Below are 21,756 nucleotides of genomic sequence, written 5' to 3'. Positions count from 1 at the left end.
TATGAGAATTTTCGCTTCAACAACAGATTTACAAGTGGCTGAGACACAAACTCTCAGCTCAGGGAACTCAGCTAGTTATCGACAAAATTAACTGACAACTCCAAAATTAAAAGTAAAAGAACCACTGCAAGTATCCAAACGGCGAATTTTTCAAATCAACCTGCATGATAATACTGAGTATGAATAGAATATTGATCAAAAATGCGTTTTTTACTGAATGCCCACTGTTTTGTTAGCATTAGTAAGCAAAATCAATCGTTACATAGAACATTGAAGCGGGAATTAACCTTTGCATAACTTCGAATTGCTAAATGTAAAGCAGGGGACTCGTGCATAGCCCAAAACAGGAGAGTATAAATCCATTTTGAATAATTTAAAATACGATACCTATTCCAAATGCGTGTGAAAAAACAATGTAAAGCTAGCCCACATTCTACAGCATGGCTGACTGTAATATGGCAAAAGCTAATACAGCATCTAACGCATAACCAAGCATCGGATCCATATTTCCAGTTACAATGTGTTTCATGAAAGATCCCAGCGCGCTGCACCGCTCAGCAAGGGCAAACAGTTTATGGTGTATGAAGGGTTCACAGAACTTGTTCCGGTTGGGAAATTCACTCACCATTGCTGCTGTTTGTTGCCCGATTCTTGATTACCAGCTGCGAATAGATTGCCGCACCAGTGTGTAAGTGTGTGTGTATGATTTTATTAGGATTTAAACCATTTCAGAGGCGACCGGAAGCAATTCTGCTTTACACACGCAAACTAATAAAACCCGTTGGAGATTTGTAATATTGTTATGAAGCAATCGGTTTGCACTGTTAAAATTGCAGCTTGTTTTGATAGTTTGGAATTGAATTTCTCCACAACGTCCAATCGAGTAAGCCACAGAGTACAAGGTTACAACCACCCCACCATTGTTCTACTTACGATACACTTTGATTGACCCGTCAGTCTCGCCGAGGGAGTTTTTGACCACACATTTGTAGGTGCCAAAATCACTGATGTCCACCTCTTTTATCGTCAGCTTCATCACCACCTTGTAATTGCTGGCTTCATGCGTCGATGGCTCGAACCGTTTGCCTGGAATGAAATGCAGAGGAAAAGCAAATGCAGGTAAACAAATTTATTTGCTGCGGCTTGCAAAACTGTAAATGTTGTCAATTTCATGCGATTGGTGAACTTCCTATGTCACATCGTAATGATAATGAACGGAATGATTACGATTTAAATGCGAATACAGTTCATTAGTAAAGAAAAGTTGATTTAATAGTTGATGTGGCACATTATAAAATTTAACCGGAATCAATTGAAATATCTAAATTAATGTTATTATCTACTAGTAATTTATACAATATTATTATAGAAGTGATTTAACACCAAAAATGTTTTTGATTATATAAAAAAAGTAATTACACTAAATTTATTCGTACGCTATATTCGTAGGGAATCAGGTAGAATTGCACAGCTTAGGTACAAGTGTACAAAAAAGCAATACTGTTTAACGAAATTTAGCGTGTAAGACATTTTTCAACTCAACCCTGTATTTTGGTATAAACACACCCCTACGTATGTTGGCAACAAAATCATCATCATCATATGAAATCTGTATCGAAGATCAGACGCAAATTAAAAAACCTTTTTTAATACAGTCCACGAGTGCTTTTTTCCACTGACTATCCGAAGGACAAATACAGTACAGTGTTCCGATTATATCAGCCCCTCCGTGAATTTTGGGCTAATTGATATAATTTGAAAAGTGATATAATCAAAAAAAAAAATTTTTTGCTCAAAGTATGCCAAGTTTACGCCAAGATGGCGATTTGCGTAAATTGTAATCGCCCAGACCACGTGGACGAATTTGTGCCGTGTGACACTTGTGATTCATGGTGGCACCAATCTTGTGCCGGCGTTACGCCCTCGATTGCTGATCGATCGTGGAGTTGTAGGTCGTGTACACAAGATATCGTATCGGTACACACCACGTCATCGAAAGCAGGTTCGGCACGGCTAGCGCTGCAGCACCAGAAGCTGAAAGAGCAGCACGAATTGGAACGAAAGCACCTCGATGAAAAGTACAAGCTGATGGAGGCCGAATTAGATGCGGCAGAAGAGAACGCCAGTAGCCGGACGCGAACCAGCAAGCGTGCTGACATCGACAAGGTTAGGCAGTGGATCAACGAGAATACAAGTCAAGCAGAAGGCGCAACGGATCCTGTTGAGGACAGTGATGCCTCCCCCTCGACGCTGCTCCCCGCACCGCTCGGCCAAAAAGATGTTGTCGTTGCCGACGTTCGAGCATCTGGGAGTCTACTAAAACATCCAGCTGTACCATCGCAAGTGCGACATTTTTTAGAACCAAAGGCGTTGGTCAACAAAATGCCTTCCACCCTGTTGCAGCGGCCGATAGTAAAGCAGACTTTGAATCTGTCGACGAAGTCACCACGACCATTGGAAGTACATACTGCGGGTCAGAGCACAGGAGCGGTTTCCAAGGTGCTGCAGGACTGTCCAACACTGGTGAAAAGGAGTGTAGAAGGTAGAACCATCCCCAGACCCCCCGTACCAAAAGCGCAAGGTAAGCCGAACCAACTATTAATAAATGTTAATCCCGCTCAACATAGCGATGAAGATGCAAACCTCAAACATCTGATTAGCCAATATGGAAATCTTTTCCAACCTAAGCCACAACCAAATTACATTTTGAATTCCGGAAAACGGCCGGTACCAATTGAGCCTCCGGCATTCTCCGAATATATCCCCACCCCCTCGCAACTAGCCGCGCCACAGGTTATACGGGATCTGCCACAGTTTTCGGGCAATCCTGCAGACTGGCCGGTGTTCATAAGCAGTTTTACAAACTCGACACTTGCTTGTGGATACACCAGTACTGAAATTTTATGCCGTCTCCAACGTAGCCTGAAAGGCGCCGCATATAATGCAGTACAAAGTCGTCTCCTTCTTCCGGAGTCAGTCCCTCAGGTTATGGATATCCTGTATCTACTATATGGAAGACCAGAGCTGCTAACACACGTGCTTCTGGACAAGGTTCGTTCTGTCCCCGCACCGAAAGTCGATAAATTTTTTTTCCATGTGTGGACTCATTACTGCGACCAGTATAGTTGATCTATTGTAATATCGCCCGGGTGTTTGCTGTATGACCTGTACTGCATTTCTTTTAGCTATAATCGCTATTGAATGAGCGATATGCTTAGTTTTATGCGTGCTTGTGTGTATTGGGGTTTACCCTTCCTTCAAAGCTTGATCTACTTTACCCGCATATTCCTTGCTGCCAGTACTATCCCATATTATAGCCGTCCCTGGCGAGGACTCATTCGTACCTCTGACCAGTACACTTAACTATAGGAGGGACATGTGCACTGTCAAGAGGCGTCAGAGGGTAAATACAGAATTCAGCATGAAGGAAGGGTAAATGGAGGGGCCTGAAAATAAACCCATGCTAAAGTCACTTGACATCGAATGGCTTGATTCTACTAAGATTCGAACCCACGACCACTCGCTTGTCAAAGCAGACTCGATAACCTTGCGGCTACGGAGCCCCCCAAGTCGATAAATTAGAAACACTCATCGATTTCGGTATGGTTGTCCAATGTCACCTCGAGGCGGCAGGTCAACTCGCGCATTTGTCCAATCCCTCTTTGTTAATGGAACTCGTAGGGAAGCTCCCAGCTCATGTGAAGATGGAATGGGGTTACTTTCTGCGCGACTACCCGGAAGTTAACCTTAAAACCTTCAGTGAGTTTATGTCAAACGTTGTGATATCCGCGAGTAAAGTGACAGTGTATGATGTGAAAAGTGGCAGGAGTGTACCGGGAGAAAAATCGAAACCGAAGTTTCGAGGAATAGTTAACGCACACTCTGATAGAACGGAGGAGGTGCGTGAAAACGAGATATCGTGCTACGCCTGTACGGAACCTGGGCATCGTGTGCAGGAGTGCAGAACATTTAAGTCGGTGTCTATCGACGAACGATGGAGATGCATCCAAACCAACAGGCTGTGTCGAAACTGTCTGTGTAGCCATGGCAGGCGAAGCTGTAAGCGTTCGAGTAGCTGCGAAGTGAATGGATGCCAGTACGGTTATCATCCTCTACTCCACTCTGTAAGGTACAGCGCAATCAAGCATCCGCCGCACATCACATCTGGGGAAAATCATACCCATCGACAGATGGGACAGTCTTTGTTCTTTCGTATAATTCCAGTGACTCTTTTCGGGCCACGTGCAGTTGTTAATGCTTTCGCTTTCCTCGACGACGGGTCATCAATGACGCTGATAGAAGAGAAATTAGTGGAGCAACTTGTAGTCAACGGCGAGAACCGGCCACCGTACTTGATGTGGACTGGTAACGTAACCAGAACAGAATCTTCATCGCAGCAAGTTTCATTATCGATTTCTGCGATAAGTGGACAAATAAAACATACATTGGATGATGTGCGCACGGTTAAGGAGCTTTCCTTCCCAAACAAACGGTATCGTATGAAGAGTTATCTGGAAAATACCAGCATCTTCGTGGGCTGACGATAGCCAACTACGCAGTGCTGCAATTGATCATCGGCGTAAATAATGTGAATTTGATTGCTGCAAAAACAAGGCTAGGCTAGTGTGTATATGGTGGACAGGGAGCAGGGAACGCGATACAATCACTGAATTGTCATTCTTGCGACTGCACCAGTGACGAAGATATGCACGATACGGTAAAGGACTACTTTGCTTTTGAGGACGTCGCCACTCAAACAACGATAAGCCTGCTATCAGAGGAAGAGAAGCGTGCTCAGCGGATTCGAGAAGAGACAACAGTTCGCGTGGGAAGCCGTTTCGAAACGGGACTCTTGTGGAAGTATGACCACATTAAGTTCCCGGATAGCTATTACATGGCTTTCCGCCGGCTACAGTGTCTCGAAGAGCGGATGGAGCGGGATTCTAAGCTACGAGAAAACCTTCATCTTCAGCTGGTGGATTATGAGAAGTTTGACGTCTCGGCTCAAGACCGTAACGCTTGAAGGTGGAATATTTTCCGAACCATAGTTGTATGGATGCCGTCACAATAGTGCGGCCAGAACCAACATTCTCGGCGTCAGCGCTTCACTCTCCGCGGGCGCGATGGGCAGATATGTTAGCGGGCGAAAGTTCGCCAGTCCTTCCGCTTCCACAACTAGGGTTACTAGCGCCTCGTCGTCCAACTTGCTGTGACTCTTGAAGGTAACGTCCATCACTGTCTTAATGGAGCGTACCATGCGCTACCCCATTTGGGGAGTCCTAGGAGGGATGAACACCCACTTCGTCGTGGTACTGGTAAACGTGGCTGCTAGCTGCTCCACGCTAGTTGTTCCACGGAAATTAGTTCCGTTATCGGAATAGATCGTCGCTGGTGATCCACGACGGACAACGAAGCGGCGTATGGCTTTGACACAGGAACTGGTGCTGAGACTATGGACGTCTTCCACATGGATAGTTCGCACAGTGAGGCACGTGAAAACTGCAACCCACCGTTTCGTACTGCTCCTGCCAATCTTCACTAACACTGGTCCGAACAGATCTAAACCGGTGTGCGTAAACGGTCTTTCAAGCGACGCAAGTCGAGCTGCTGGTAGAGGAGCCATCTGGGGAATCCTTGGTTCTGCTTTATAAATTTTACAGCACTGGTAGGCTTTCATAATCTGCTTCACGGCAACTCTGAGTCGCGGCATGTACTGTACTGCTAGTACTGCTGGCGCAAATCATTAACCACAGTTTCCTGGTTGCAGTGACGAAATTTCCGATGATGATCATCTGGCACAAAGTAGGTATATCTATGTTTTCCAGGTAGTATAACTGGATTTTTGGTGCTTTCGGCCACGTTTGGAGCAGCAACGATACGTCCATCCATTCTCACGATACCGAACTCATCCAACATGGGCGACAGACCGTACAATCTACTCGATTTCTCGAGTTGCAACGGTTGATCTGAAGAACTCTGCTGATTCCGCATCAGGAGCACTATTCTGGGAACGCCTCCCATTGCGTCAAACGTATGAGTGTCATTTGTCCTTTTTGCAGCTCTTCCGAGATCAAACCAGGCGCCGGTCACATCTCTCGACAGGGACCTTTTCCGCATTTGGTTGCCTTATCAGCTGGATTGAGTTTAGACGGCACCTTTTGCTACTGGCGAACGTTAGATGCCGTCAACAATTTTTCAATCCGACATGCTACAAGCTGCTTGTATTTTCGATTATCCGCGCACAGCCAAGCTAGTACGGTTGTTGAGTCGCTCCATAGAAACCGCTGTTGAACCTTCGCGTTGTGGCTCTCTTCGACAAACTGCATCACCCTAACTCTCAATACTGCAGCTCGTAGTTCTAAACGAGGAATCGATGATGGCTTTAACGGGGCCACTTTGATCTTTGCCGCTACCAGGACGCTTTCACCAACTCCGTCTGAATTTGTGATTCGAAAATACGCTGCCGCGGCATAAGCAACCTCACTGGCATCTGCGAAGATGTGCAATTGGAGGTTCTGATAATGCCGGCTAGTAGCATTCTGAAAGTAGCACCGAGGAACAAGAATTTCAGCGATAGTCTGGAACAAGCTGACCCACTCACTCTAACGTTCAAAGGCCGCCTCATCGATTTTCTCATCCCATTGGATTCCGCTGTGCCAGATATCTTGCAGCAGAATTTTCCCGTGCACCAGAAACGCATTCCAGAGGCCCAGGGGGTCGAAGAATTCCTTAGGCATTTTAGAATTCGCCTTTTGGTCGGCTGCTCTCCTTCGTCAATTAACTTTTGGATGGGTTCTTGAACTGTTGTAGATAAACACAGGACATCGGTCAACCATAACATCCCAAGTACGCGTTCAAACACCTTCCTGTCCGGGCCGACGTTTTTGTCGACCGATAGCTTCGTTTCATCGAGACGCCGCAAGACTTTTCCACTGTTAGACAACCAGTTCCTTAACAGAAATCCTGCCTTTGCATGTATCGACCGCATCTCCTCAGAAACGCGTACCGCCTCCTCTACACTGCTATAACTTTCCAGCGAATCATCCACATAGTGGTTTCTAATTATCCCTTCGACTGCCCGGGGATACTGTTTCTCGAATTCTGCCGCATTCTTGTTCTTGATGAACTGTGCGGACGCCGGCGAACACGTTGACTCGAAGGTTGCTACGTCCATTAGATAGACGTCTGGAGGACTCGAAGGATCATTCCGCCGAAGAAACCGCTGTGAGTTACGATTTTCCTTCGAATTAGTATTTGGTGGAACATCTCTTTGATGTCCGCCGAAACTGCCACCTTGAACTACCGGAAACGTGCCAAAACTGCCGGTAACACTGTGAGTTGAGGCGGTCCCTTGAGTAGGAGCGTATTCAGGGAAATATTTCCTACCTTTGCCGCCGCGTCCCATGTGAGTCGGACTTTCTCAGGTTTTCTGGGATTTATCACCGCCCCAAGCGGCAAGTACCAGATCCGATCTGCGTTTCCACTCGCCAGCTCCACTTCCGTTGCCCGGTGGGCGTATCCCACCGTGGTGAACAAAAAGGAATTAGCAAGTCGATCGGGAGAACACGTGAACGATAGTCGTGCAAAGTGCAAAAATCCTTAAAATGACATATTCATTAAAGCATAATCTAAATTAAAAGTTTCTTAAATCCTAATTCGCTATCCTAGTGCTACTATTTACAATTAAAATTATAGTTGAATCGATTATAGATAAAGTGTGTAATAACTAAATTTTGGCCCGTAATTTAATAAACCTAACCTATCTTGAATTAAATTTTCCACAACCAGAACTGTGCTAGGAGCACCAGGAACAGCTTACTTTACTTATACTAATTAGAAAAGAAAACCGATTTATGTAAGTAAAACATAGTAAAATTATAGTAAAGTTTATTAAAATGAATTAAAATTGCAGCTTAAAGCTGTCTCGCAATCACAAAACTTCAACCCGGTGGTTTGCGTACTGCTGTAAAGAAATCGGTCCTCACCCTTGTTCCAGGGTTCGGAACATGGCCAATTGGCATTGTTTTCCGCAAGTTCAAAAATAAGACCGTTAATAAGAGGGTTTTTTTTGGAAACCAGCAACAGCGCCAGTCGACTGGGTAATATCCGATACGACCCCTCGGCGAATTCATAGACCAGTTTTATGAACATTCCGAGTGTCGCAATATTTAAACGCTTCGACAAAAACAAAAGAACACACCTCAAACGGCCACTCAATGTGAATTTTTTTTTCTATAACTTCATCAATCAAAATAGTCAAGTCAGATTTATTTTGAAAGTGAAAATTCGCTTATTAACGATACTCTCCCATAGAATCAATTACGATCCACCAGTTAATTACATTATGGCATAGTCAATAGCACCCATTTCGTGTATTCAACTGTACGACGAAGAAAGGAGATAATTGCCATGTGATACATCTGATTGGACAAAACATCTTACCGACAAAGCATCCCCGATCTGTTATACGGTATTTTCGTCACGCCAGACAAAAATAGAAGATATTTAGCAGCTCATCTTGATACATCTATTATGACCCTGCTAGCCAGGACAAACAGAGAAAGTAAAGATAGCGTCCCATTGTGTTCTGCCCAGTAACATTGTAATATGTCAACAAGCTTCCTTTTTTTGGCATGTCAACAAGCTTTTCTTTATGCCGAGCTCAAGAAAGCACTATAATGAATCCAACGCGATTTCGACCTCGTTATAACCCTGTCACCGACGGATCAGGCGAATGAAAACATTATTTTACTGGCTTATCCAAAACAACATAAGCAGAACATTGGAGTCTACAAAAAAAATTCACTCGGCTGGCATTTTACCGAATGCGTCTTCTGCCCTTCTTCATTCGTGATTGAATAACAAGATGATGATTTTGTCACAATTTTTCTCGTTATCAGATTTTTTCCATGCTTATTATTTTCATCCCTTGGACTTTGTTTCGTTACGCTCGGTCGCCAATTTGCTGTTAGGCTGACCATTCAAATCATGTTGTATACCGGTGGAAAGTAACTGTAGCGTTTCATTTTGCTGCAAAGTCCTACCCCCGATAGTTCTGGAGCCGTTTAGCTAAGAAGAGAATAAAGCCACTCTCTGTGGCGAATAATCAACGAGAAGGAAAATATTAATGATGGATGTTGTACTCGGGGCACCCTGAGAGCCGAAATGGTCAGAAGGTAGCCGACGCCATCCGCCAGTCGGACAGCAGGAAGCAAAAGGGAAGCAGGATTCGATTCACTGCCTCATTGAAATTGCTTTGAGGCCTGCGTGACTTTTTCACCGAACCATGGATGATGATTATGTATTATAAACAGGTTTCCGGTCGACGAAGAAGATTGATCTTGTTGACTTACCTTGCGTTATGATTGTTTCGTTCTTCATCCAGTAGTTGATTGATCTGGGAAACGCTTCGGAATTGCACTCGAGTGTCAATTTTTGGCCCAACGCGGCACCCACTAGCTGATCCTGTATCCAAATCATGGGAGGAACTGTGAACGGTAGCAAAGAAAACGGCGCGTATTTGCAATTAACTATCACAGTACTGCAGTCACTTTTAGACATGGTTAAACATTGTTATCTGCAGATTATAAAAATAGCTGTGAGGAGTTCTTTTTTTTCTTTTATAATAATAATCCATATAACTTCATCGTTTTATTCTTCCTGAATAAATAAAATAATATTTAAAAGCATATATTGTTTTAAGGGTGAAAAAAACTCAACAAACTAAATGTACTTTCGTAGCATAATAAATCGTTTAACATAAATTAATAAATTGGAACTCGCCAACTGCCATTTTTAACATAACAGCAAAATTACTGAATATATTCACAAGAGTAATTAGTGCAAAACTTATACTATTTTATGTGAGTTAACTCTTTATATAAGTTAAGCTCTTTTAGATAAGACTAGTTAAAATAACACGTCGCCTCTAAACTATTCAAAACGACAACATTAGAAGTTCTGTTTTCGAAAAGATAGCGCGCATGTGTTTATCTGTATTTGCTGTGCTAATGCCCTAATGCGGTGTAACTGATGAACAAAAATGATAAATATTAATTCAGAACTTTTACTTTCAATGGCAATCGTTGAGAGTTTTAAAGAATCTGTGAATAGTAAAGCGCTTTTACTACGCCACATTGTAAATGAAAAATACCATGCGTTCTCTTTCTTTAGCCGTCGATGGAGGCGCCTAGTTTACCACCTTTCAAGAATAAAAGTCATCGATTATATGTGAGTCCGTGGAATGCAAATCGCCATGTTTATGAATATTTCTAGTGGAAACAATTGAACTATTTTCTATTCAGCGCCTTAATTCCGAATACTCAAGCGAATGCCTATGGTACCACCTGCGAAAGTTTGTTTCATTTGTGAAGCAAAATAGGGATTTGTTAAGGAGGACAATCTTCTAAAAATTGACTACTTTGTGTTCGGAACTATCGAAGCTGATTGGAATTACCTGTATCCACAATACTGACACAAATTATGTTTACAATGAGAAATCAATCTTTTTAATAAACGTTTGAACAATTACAACCATTTCCATATCAACTAGTCCGAGATGTCAAGTGTTTACTATTATACTAAAATTGAATAATATTTTTTAAAATCAAAAAACTAAAAATTAATTTAAAATTTACAATAATCAGCAAGTTTGAACTTAGAAACCCTCATTAATTTTACGTAATAACTATAGCAAACAACATTTTTGGGATAAAAAAATGGCCCATGTCAAATCATATTATGGTGTCAATCTTCCTTATGTATTTAAAAAGATTGAATAGAGTACTCAATTGAAATACTTTTTCATTTGCTGAAGCTGAATAAAATGGAAATCGATTTTAAAGTTCCTTTACTTGTATATTGTACAACTTTTTCAGAATTAAAGAATGAAATCTGGCTTCTGATTCTAAACAGATTACAGGGCAACGTTTTTGTTGGAATGTAATTCGCTATAGTTAGAGAGTGGATAACGAGCACCAAACACCATCTATAAAGACTGCTTGTTATGATTTCAAGTAAGTAAAAGGATATCTCAGAGCCTAATCTTCTCTTTCTATTAAATTCAACTCAAGTCTTAGCGAGTGTATCATATCACTTACGTCCATGGACGTGAACGCATCATATCTGCTTATAAAAGACGCATAAAAAATCTGTATGAATAAAGTTGATGTTTTCGTAAGACGTGTTAATCCGACAACGAGACATTCTTATCCTCTTTCGCCCGGCTTTATATACATGTACTGGCTGATAACCCGATCTTGCTCGGGATTTAAAATTTGTCGAAATGGTGAACTGGATTATTATGTTGTAATGAAAATTCTTCTAATTGAAATGTTATGGCAAATTGATGATGGTCCCACCTCATACCACCACAAAGGTTCAAGGTTTATCTATCAGATAATTAATATTATAACAATTTGAACCAGTAATGCAAAGAAGACGAACTAATTTCATAAACAGATATAAATTCCTTAAAAAATTGCTCACTGGCTATACTGCTGTGCAATGTAATTGAAAGCGCTTTTGATGTGTACCACAAAAGTTGGCAAGTATAGCCAGCAGCATTTCGCGGGATAACCTACTAATCCTTAACGAATCCAACAATTTAAATAATAAATAAATATATCAAATATAGGGTAGATGCTCCAGTAGCTGTAATGGTAGAAGCACCCGCAATGGTACATATGTTGGCCAAAAACGATTTATCTGGAAGCTTTTAATAACACGACTGAATTACACGCTGTAGGAAAAGTGAGAATGACGAAATATAAAGAAATATTGCATCAACTAAATTGCATATGGTTGTACTTCTTTCGGGTAGGTAGACATAGCAGAGGTGAGCAGTTTGAGGGGCGCACGGATGTGGACGGCATGTGGTATACTTTCTAACACTGCTCCTCCCCATGTACCGCCACTACCTTTCGCTGACGATCCTAGCAGCTCAGACAACCTCTTGAGTTTCGTGATTCCGAGCGGCTTAGTTAGCAGGTCAAATACCATCTGTTCGGTGGGACAATACTCTGGTCGCACAGCTGCCTTGTTAACTAGCTCTCCAACATACCTCTCCTTCGTTTCGATATGCTTAGAGCAACGACTGATTCGATCCGATTGAACGAACTGAATACATCCCTGATTGCCCTCCATGGTGCATGTCGAGCCGTTCAAAGCCTCACCCATGTCAGCAAGCAGTCTCCTCAACCAGACAACCTCTTGGCTGGCTGCTCCAAGTAAGACGTACTCGGATTCCATCGAGCTAAGCGTAACACCGTGCTGGAGTCTGCTGCTCCAGGAAATTTCTTCTCCTGCATACAGAAATACAAAACCGGTTATAGAACAACGAGTGTTGCCGTCATCGACCCAATCGGCATCTGAGAATCAGAAAAGTCCTTGTGTATCATTCTTGTACAGCAGCTTAGCCCCCATTGTTGACTTCAGATAACAGAGTACTCTCTTCGAAGCAAGCCAATCGTTCTCGGTAGGAGCGTACACCTTCCGACCGAGGATAGATGCACTTACGGCGATGTCTGGGCGGGCAGAAACAGCGACGTAAAGCAAGGCGCCTACGAGGCTCCGGTAGGCTGTGTTGTCCGGGAATGGGAAAATGGCATCAATCGACGAAGTGTACTCAGTATCCATCGGGCACTTGGTTGTCTTGGCGTCCTGTTGCCCGAATCTCGCATTTTTTCAATGTAGCTTTCCAGGCAAATACTGTATTTTCCGTCAAGTCACTGGATCTCCAAACCCAGAAAGAAACTTGGATCTCCTAAATCGGTAATGTCGAACTTAGCACTTAATGCTTTGGTCACACGGTCGTATGTATGTCGTCGACATAAACGAGCAGATAGACTCTCAGCTTACCGATGAACTTGATGTAGAGACACTGATCCATTCCGCTCTGCGTAAATCCCAAGCTCAGCAGGACGCTATATAGACGCTGGTTCTAGCACATAGCTGATTATTTAAGACCATAAATGCTACGGCGAAGCCTACACACCAGCCGTTCTTTACCCTTCTCAATGAAACCAAGCGGCTGTTTCATATACAGCTTCTCAGTCAAATTCCTGTAAAGGTACGCTGTCTTCACATCGAGTTGTCGAAGAATCAGGTTAAGTTGTGATGCCAAAAAGCTCTATAGCCCTGGGCTACTAACCACGCTTTATGCTTGCCGATATTGTTGGTCACACCTATTTTGATCTTATAAATGCACCTGCAGCCGACCGGCTTGCGTCCGGGTGGAAGTTTAGTGAGCTCCCATGTGCCATTTCGATCGTGAAACTCCAGCTCCTCCTTCATCGCAGTGCGCCATTCCGCTTTCTCCGGACCAGACGATGCTGCTTCCAAGGTTTGCGGCTCATCATCTATGGCCTAGCTATAGAAGATATAGAATACCTTTATTGTTTCGTGACGATCGACGAAGAATTTCTTCTAGTTCAAATCCTTCGAAATCAGGTTCGTTCTCGGTAGAACTATGGAACGAATTTCTATCGTCGGTGTCACCCTCTGACTCCGTGGTTTCTCCTTCTGGTTCCTTGATTACTGGTTCATGACATCTTCGGCGAAGACAGGTAGCTGCAAAGGCAACTGAGGAGTCATACTCATATCAGATTGAAGCTTCTCGTGAGTATCACTAGCTACAGCTAGCTCAAGGAACTTGACGTCCCTACTAATAGTAACACGGTTCGTCTTGGGTCCAGAAAACGATACGCTTTCCCTCCATCCGCATACCCGACGAACAGCAGCTTCTCTGTCTTCGGATCCAGCTTCCGTCTTCTTTCGTCCGGTACGTGAACATACGCTTCAGTCCCGAACACTCGTCGGAAGGAATAGTTTGGCTTCTTCCCCCACCAGCGTTCGCATGACGTAGCTTCGATCGCGGCAGTCGGCAGCAAGTTTTGCAGGAACTTTGCAGTCGACACTGCTTCGCCCCAGTATTGTTTACCAAGACCAGCTTCCACCAAAAGACATCGTATCATTTCTTGTCCCGTTCTGTTGAGGACTGTACGGGGCTGTTCGCTCCAGCCGAATTCCATTCGTTGCCAAGAATCTCTTCAGTATATTGCCGGAGTACTCTCCGCCTCCATCCGAGCGGATCACTTTTCGCAATCGTCCGAACTGGTTCTGCATCATCTACGAATATTCGACGATCTTTTCGGCAGCTTCCGATTTGTTCGTTAGCAGGTACAGAACGCAAAATCGGCTATAATCGTCCACCTTCGTCATCAGGAATCAGCGCAGGTCTCCGACAGCGCTGGATGTAGATGCGGATTTGCTTGGAATGGTGCACGACAAATTTTTCCTTCATAGCACGCCCTGCAAATCGGCTTTCACGCCGCCTTCCTCCATGTTTAGGCCGGTTCCGAGGCCCTCTCGGACGATCTTTCCCACAGCTTACTTATCGCGATGGCCAAGACGACGATGCTACACATGAATTCAATTCGGATTGTGGCCTGCCGTCGCCGTAAACGCCTTTTGAACAATGGATTTCAGTCGATACAAGTTGTCACTTCTTTCAGCATGAAGCAAAACTTTACCGTTCTTCTGAACTTCGCAGCCATTTTTGTTGACCAAGACATCCTTGATCGGTCAGTCGGCTTACTGACAGAAGATTTACTTTTAACGTTGGAACATGCTTGACGGTAACAGGTACTTCCTTACCATTTCCATTCAGCGAACGGAATTTGCTCGAACCAACACCTACACCGCTGCTCTTTTGTTGCCATCCGCAAGGCCAATTGTCGAGTGCATCTCCATCACATTTTCCAGAAGCAGTGCGTCACTGGTCATATGCGATGTGGCTCCCGAGTCTAGACACCACATCGTCATCGCGATGATAACTCAGCAGACCACCCCGGAATAAAATTTCCATTTGACATTTTTTTCAAGTGACGTCACAAAACTTCTTACAACTCTTCCCCCTCCCTCCTCACAGTTGCCCTCACCTTACCTTACCGGCCTCATTGGATTTGTACAGTCAGCGGAGTCACCTAGGTAACTCTGAGAATCGCGAATTGTGCTCTCACCTAAAAAATTTAGGTGAGGTGACTGTAAGAATAGGGACCATTATCACTGGCTTGTTAGAGGGGGTCTACTTATTTCAATAGTATCACCATCTTTGGCTCGAGCAGCACGTTCAATAGTGACCATTCTCTACAAGGCATAGAATAATTTCTGCTCGATTGATGCAAATATTTCTAGAATCCATTGAAAAATGATTGAAGCGTGCAAACGTAACTATTTTCCGTTACATGTTCATCTAACGGGTGGCAACTAAAATTTTGGAATTTTTTTCTCAAGCTGTCAAAAAAAGACAAAATTACATGAAGAAGATCTGAAAGATTAAAGATACATTATCCATTGTTGACAAAAATTAGTGTACATTTAAAATTGGTCCGTAATCGGCTGTTCGGCGAAGCTTTCGTTTGACGTCGAAACATAAGCGTAGTACGGCCGTCATGTCAACTTTGCGAATGCTTCTCTCGATTCTACCAATCAAATGTCTTCAATTCGTGGCTCTCCTGTTATTATTGTACACCAAGGAACTCAAAATCCCGAAGAAATCTTCGATTGGGCGCACTGTGACAGATTTTTCGGGGCGTGGTTTTTGGGTAAAAATGGGATGATATTGTCCATCTGCATGAGGTTTTTGTAGAAACGGGCTCTAAATTTTCTTCAAACATTCGTCTGGTGCATCTTAATTGATAGCCAAACAAGCCAGGGGGCTTGTTGTTGAAGAAACGAGAAAGAGAACGATGTCCTTCTGCGTCCATAATTTTGGCTGGTCTTCCACTACCATGCTTGCGAATAGTTGTTGGACATCTTAGGATATGGTAAACAGTTGAAGCCGCAATATATTTGCTTTTTAAATGTTGTATCGTATTCTTTTTGCCGAGATTTCTGTTGCAGTTTGTAGAAGTGTACAACGCGCTCCCGAAATGCTTCTTGTTTCTACGCCATGTTTAGCAAAACTGGGCAAGCATAAACAAAACAAAAAATATTAACAAAAAGAGGAGAGAGAGAGCTAACACATTCATTTCTCTCTGAGCTCGTTTGTTGTTGAGCATAAGGGCCGCGAAAAAATTCCAAAATTTTAGTTGCAACCCGTTAAAGTGCACCCCAATATATTAAACAAAAGTGTAGTGCCTTGTTAATTAGTGAACGGCTTCAGTGGCTTCATCACCACCAGCAACTCCGGAATGTGGCGATATCATGACGCTGTATTAAAGCAAACTTAGCAACCTCCATTAGCTTTATTTTGATTGATCCTCAATATTGGTTTTTTGTATTTTTCTGTCTTGACATATTTTTATCTACCGACCAGATATTAAATGCGTTTGGCATAATAAAATAGTTTCGAGTGCTTGGTGTTCGCTTTTGATCCCAAAAGTATGCCATTTGATGATTTGCATTCCACAAGGTACTAGCCGGATCCCCGAAAATTTTCACTGCTTTCCGGACTTAAAAACCTGCAACACGTCTACCAAGTTTTCAAGAGAGGGCAATGCGCATTATTTTTGCTGTTTTTTCACTTGCATTCACACAGAATTTCTTTAACAAAACACTTGGAAATGATATTCCATGCTTTGGGCAATGAAATAGTTTTTTAATTTGAGCGGCGTGTATCAAAGGCTATCATGGTTTGTGAACAATGCTAAAGAAGCTATTTATAATAGAGCCTGTTGCAGGTTGAAAGGAATTTTGTTTTCCGGCCATAATAAGAGAAACAAAGAATTATGGTAATTTCGGTGAAGATCTTAAAATTTGCAAAAAATATTACTGCAGGTTGAGAAATTTTTCCTCTTCTCAATCTACAGCTAGTCGCAACTTGCAGCAGTCTACCCTACATATTAGAGATGATTTAATGATATTCACTGATTAAAAATAAATTTTTAGGGTGAGTATGAAAAAAATGTTGCATTGGAAACGTACCGTCAAACGGGGTAACTTACAACAGCGGGGTAACATGCAACAACGCTATATCGATCCAATTTATTGTACTTTTTGATCTCTTATTTCAATTTTTAATCTATATCAGTCACTGAAACTTGTTGCTCACAGATTTAAGAAGCCTTGGATAATGTTATGGTGATTTTTTGCTGTTTCGGTGATTTGTAAAAAATCACACAAGATGATGTCAAATTCATCGTCAATTTTTCGTTTGTAAAACGTTTGTGTCGCCCACAAGCACTTCAAATAAAAGAAGCTTAACATACATTTTTTATAGTAAAATGAATAATAAGGAAACAAAATAATTGATTTATGATGACTAATTTTGTTTATCCTGCTTGTTACCACATTATTCGTAAAACAAGCACTTAAACGGGGTAACTTGCAACAGCTGGTGGATATAAAAAGCTGTGTTCCGTTAACTTCACGAGGCAAGTTATCATTTAATTTTGCATCAAGCAATACCAAAGTACAACGAAGAGTGTAAGATACTTTCGGTAAGTCGGAAATATGCCAGTTTTTCTCTGGATATACCGAAAATGGCTATAGAAGAGGCTAAAAAGAAAATATCCTCACTGAGAGAAATCAACCAGCAATATGACAGTGTCTAATTACGATCACTCGTAACATAATGAACATTCATACATTACGTAACCAAGATATCGATGATTTTCAACTGCCCCACTCCACTTCATGACGTGATTTTGCATAGTGGATATACGACGTGTAATGAGTTACGCAACTCTCGCTCCCCTAAGTGCGTTACGTAATATGTGAATGGTCCTTAAAGAAGGCAGTTCTATCGGATCCAGACAAGGAATATCAACTGCGTGAATAATATAAAAAGTTTAATTCGTAATTTTCCGTTACGGGGCTCATAAGTTATTTTCACCAACGTGACATAGGACGTTAATGCGTATATTCATGCCTAACGTCTTATGACAAGGCCTGCGCAGTATAATTTTGCGTATATTCATAGCAAAAGCATTAAAAATCGCAAGTCGGATTGTCATTTGCATATTCAAGTCAAAAGAAACTCATACAAATCATTAAATTCGTTCAATTTCCAAAAACTATTGCTTGTTGCAAGTTACCCCGTTTAAGGGGTTACTAGTAACAAACTAGTTAAAAAATTCTACAACTGCTAATATTGATCGCATATTTTTTCTCAATATGTGAAATTGTTCTATCCTAGACCTAATAACTTTGTATTATTTAAATGTCCTCAAATGTACTACAGATAAATTTTTACTTGCACTAATAGTTGAGAACTGTTGCAAGTTACCCCGTTTGACGGTACCAGCGAATATTACATTGTAATTGAGGAATCATAAATTCTAATACACTAATAAGGTATGCGACAAACGGCTCCCATGCAACCCGCACAACTTGAATTTTTTTTTATCCAATATCTTATCCAATATTCGTAATTTTTTATAGTGAAGGAGAAAGTGGTCGTTGTGACTCCTATCTTTTGTCCAATGCTGAAGGGTGCATGGGTCGAACCAAGCTAAATCAGAGATTATAACCGGATTGGAACCCACAACACCCGCAGGACATGTTGTGTTGTCATGTAGCCGAGAGCCGGGGTGGCTCTTGCCATATCAAGAATTCCTCTCCATTGTACTCGGTCCTGGGCTACTCGTCGCCAATTTGTTGCGCTTCTCGACACACGCAAGTCGGCTTCAACCTTGTCGGGCCATCTAGCACGTTGAGCCCCTCTATTCCTGTTGCCGGTAGGGTTCTTGAAGAGATCGGATTTCACTACACAGTCGTCCGGCATCCTTGTGACGTGGCCGGCCCACCGTAGTCTCCCAACTTTCGCCAGGTGTACGATGGGAATCTCTCCAAGCAGTGCCTGTAACTCGTGATTCATACGTCTCTGCCACTCTCCGCTTTCCGTTTGTACTCCGCCAAAAATAGTCCGCAACACCTTTCGTTCAAAAACGGCAAGTGCACGTATGTCTTCCGTAAGTAAAGTTACTGTCTCAAGTCCGTAGAGGACTACCGCTCTGATCAGCGTTTTATACATCGTCGTCAGTTTGTGCGGCGGCGTATGCTCCATAGTCAGTCCGTGGGAGGCAAACGTTACTTTCTCGGGAGCCTCTTCCTGCCATATATTTGGTTTTCAACGCATTGATTTGTAACCCTATCCTCCTAGCCTCCGTTTTTAGGCTGGCGTAGATTGCCTCCGCCGTCCCACGGTTTCTAGTAATGACATGTGGCTCGCTAATATTGATGTACCTTTGAGCCATAGAGGCGCTGGACAAAAGGAGACTACACAGCCCCCCTTATTAAGCGAGCCAAGTATCTTCAAGCTTCACCGTTAGGTGGGTTGAGTTTATTTCTCCTCCTTCACTATAAAAATTTTTCATTACTTTCTTCTACCGTCCATCGTCAATTATAAAAAAACTACCGTTCCAAAAAATACTAAAATCTCTGTTTTTTCGCCCATCTCTTCAGTTGTCCAACATTGGAAGGACCAAACGTTACAAAAATATTTGTAATGACCTTATTTGTGGCACATCAGAAATGTCCCATACATAACTTTTTCAAATTTTGCTTGGCTTCGTCTGTTTTAGTAGCATATAACCTGGGTGGCTCTTGTCGTAACAAGAGTTTCTTTCCACTGTACTTGGTCCTGAGGTACTCGTCGCCAATTCGTTGAACGTCTCGACACACGTAAGTTGGCTTCAACCTGATCGAGCCATTTAGCACGTTGCGCCGCTCTATTTCTGGTGCCAGTGGGGTTCTAGAAGAGAACGGCTTCCACCGCACAGTCGTTCGGTATCCTTGCGACGTTGCCAGCCCACCTTAGTCTGCTATAGCTGTTTACGCACGACTGCGTAGAATGCTGACCCGCCCAGTTAGCTCCGGGGTACGATGCTAGCCCAACAAGCCAGTCGTCATATGTTCGAGTATTGACTGGGCGGTGCCGCTACAGAGTTAATAGGATCTTTGCACTAGCCCCGTAATTTTCCTGTACTCTAATAATCGGCTACGTAGTCTGTCGATAAAGAAGGGTCAAGTTCTGAAGGACGTTTATAGCCCATGGCTTTGCTTTGCTTTGCATAGTATGCTGCCCTGCATTCCATGAAAATCCAACCCATCGAAGAGCTGCTTCTACCTGTCTACCACCTCGCGCTCGTTTGTGCCCTAGTTTCCCTCTCCATTCCTACACATATCAGGCTTTGATGTGTATTCTTTAATAAATTGGTTTACCCTCTCATATAACTTGCGCGTCTCATTAGCCCGGAATAATTGTTCTAGCTCGTCACGATCTCTATCCTCTGTCTGACGTCTTTTCCTCCTCAGGATCGTGGTCAACTCATTGCGCGCTCGCCAATGCTTGGCCATATTCTCCATCGTGGCAATGCCTAGATAGCTTTTCCAAGCTCTTTTTCCTCTACTTCACATGTTGGCATTTCCCATCAAACCAATAACTTTGTACACTCGAGGTTTTTGCACCTATAACACAGCGATTGCGGCTTGATTGACTAAAATCCCAGTACCTAACTCCACAGAGAAAGGTAGAATACTGTCGATAGTTTTGTACGGACATGTACTGATATTAGGTAATGATCCAAATGGATATCCGCAACCCGTAGGGAGCATATGTTGGTGATGCTCGATGGTCGCTCCACTGCTCTGGTAGAATTGGGCGGAGTAACCAAAAATAAACAATGTCTAAGAATGTCTTAAGGGAAAATCTCTTAAGGGAAATAAGCTGTAGTGCTATAAACTAATGTATCCCCTTATTACCATATTTTATAATTTTGTTTGGTTATTCTCAATTCTGCGCAGTTTCAAGATTCCGCAATGTTTAACATGCTGTGAAAATACATCTTTTTGCTGAAAAAAGCGAAGCTCTACCCTTTTGGGGGTTAGAGCTGTTGCTGCTCTCGTCTAATTTTCAAACAACTTTTAAGGGTATTTTTTTAAAACGAAGGTTCTACAATTGATGAAGGGATGGTAGGGGAAAGAAATGAAAATTTTTTGGTGAAGAAGGGGGAAGAGAGGAGGTGAGGAGGGGGGGGGGATATTGGTAGCTACGCTTAACAAGTAGTCGTTTTGACTCCTACCTTTTGTCCAATTTTGTACATTTTGTACTTGTTAAGCGTAGCTTCCAATATCCCCCCTTCCTCCTCACCTTTCCGCTCTTCCCCCTCTTTCACCAAAAAATTTTCATTTCTTTCCCCTACCGTCCCGTCATAAATTGTAGAACCATTGTTTCAAAAAAATATCAATATATAGGGTAAAGAACTAGTTTTAAGCAGTGTAAGCGGGTCACTGATTGTTTTACCTTATTACAAGCGATGGGTTTACTAAGTGGGGGGTATCAGCATACCAATCTTCTTGCTATCTTTAGTTCTTCAAGCTGTTACCATTGGAAGACACTATTGTTGAGCTAAACTTTTGATTTTTCGCTTTAAAAGTTGGAGCGGCGGAACTAATTTTGAACAGACCGAACCCATTTTCACCCGCAAGGTGCTTTTTTAAGCAATCCTGAAATCTGAATTTTTTTACGTCCCCTTAAAAAATCCCTCGAACTTTTCCCCCTATTCAGTAAGTTCGCGTTCCTATCCGCGACCTACTAATCGGCATCTGATGCGTAATCGGCATAGCGTATCGGCATAGATGCGTAAAATGCCATCTGTCTAAATTGTTTATCGGGGCATACACTCACCGCACCGTTCGGCAAACGGTATTCGTCGTCTCTTTTATTCTCTGGTGTTCTTATGGGAAACTGCGAGTTTGACGTCTCACTCGCTGTTCATAAGGATGGTGGGAGAACAAAAGAGGTAAACATAT

The 21,756-nt window shown here is 42.6% G+C and overlaps 1 protein-coding gene across 1 annotated transcript in view; it reads right to left on the bottom strand.

Annotated features, from left to right (window-relative positions):
- LOC128742911 (lachesin-like) overlaps positions 1–21,756 on the bottom strand; it is a 68,159-nt gene that overhangs the window by 10,835 nt on the left and 35,568 nt on the right. The window contains exons 7-8 of the mRNA XM_053839407.1: positions 9,354–9,488; positions 934–1,086 (exon numbers count right to left, since the gene is read on the bottom strand). Coding sequence (XP_053695382.1) covers positions 934–1,086; positions 9,354–9,488 — 288 coding nt within the window. The remainder of the gene's footprint in view (positions 1–933; positions 1,087–9,353; positions 9,489–21,756) is intronic.

Source organism: Sabethes cyaneus, chromosome 3 (genome assembly GCF_943734655.1).
Source record: "Sabethes cyaneus chromosome 3, idSabCyanKW18_F2, whole genome shotgun sequence".
Classification (NCBI taxonomy): Eukaryota; Metazoa; Arthropoda; class Insecta; order Diptera; family Culicidae; genus Sabethes; species Sabethes cyaneus.
This window is presented reverse-complemented; position numbering and strand designations above follow the sequence as displayed.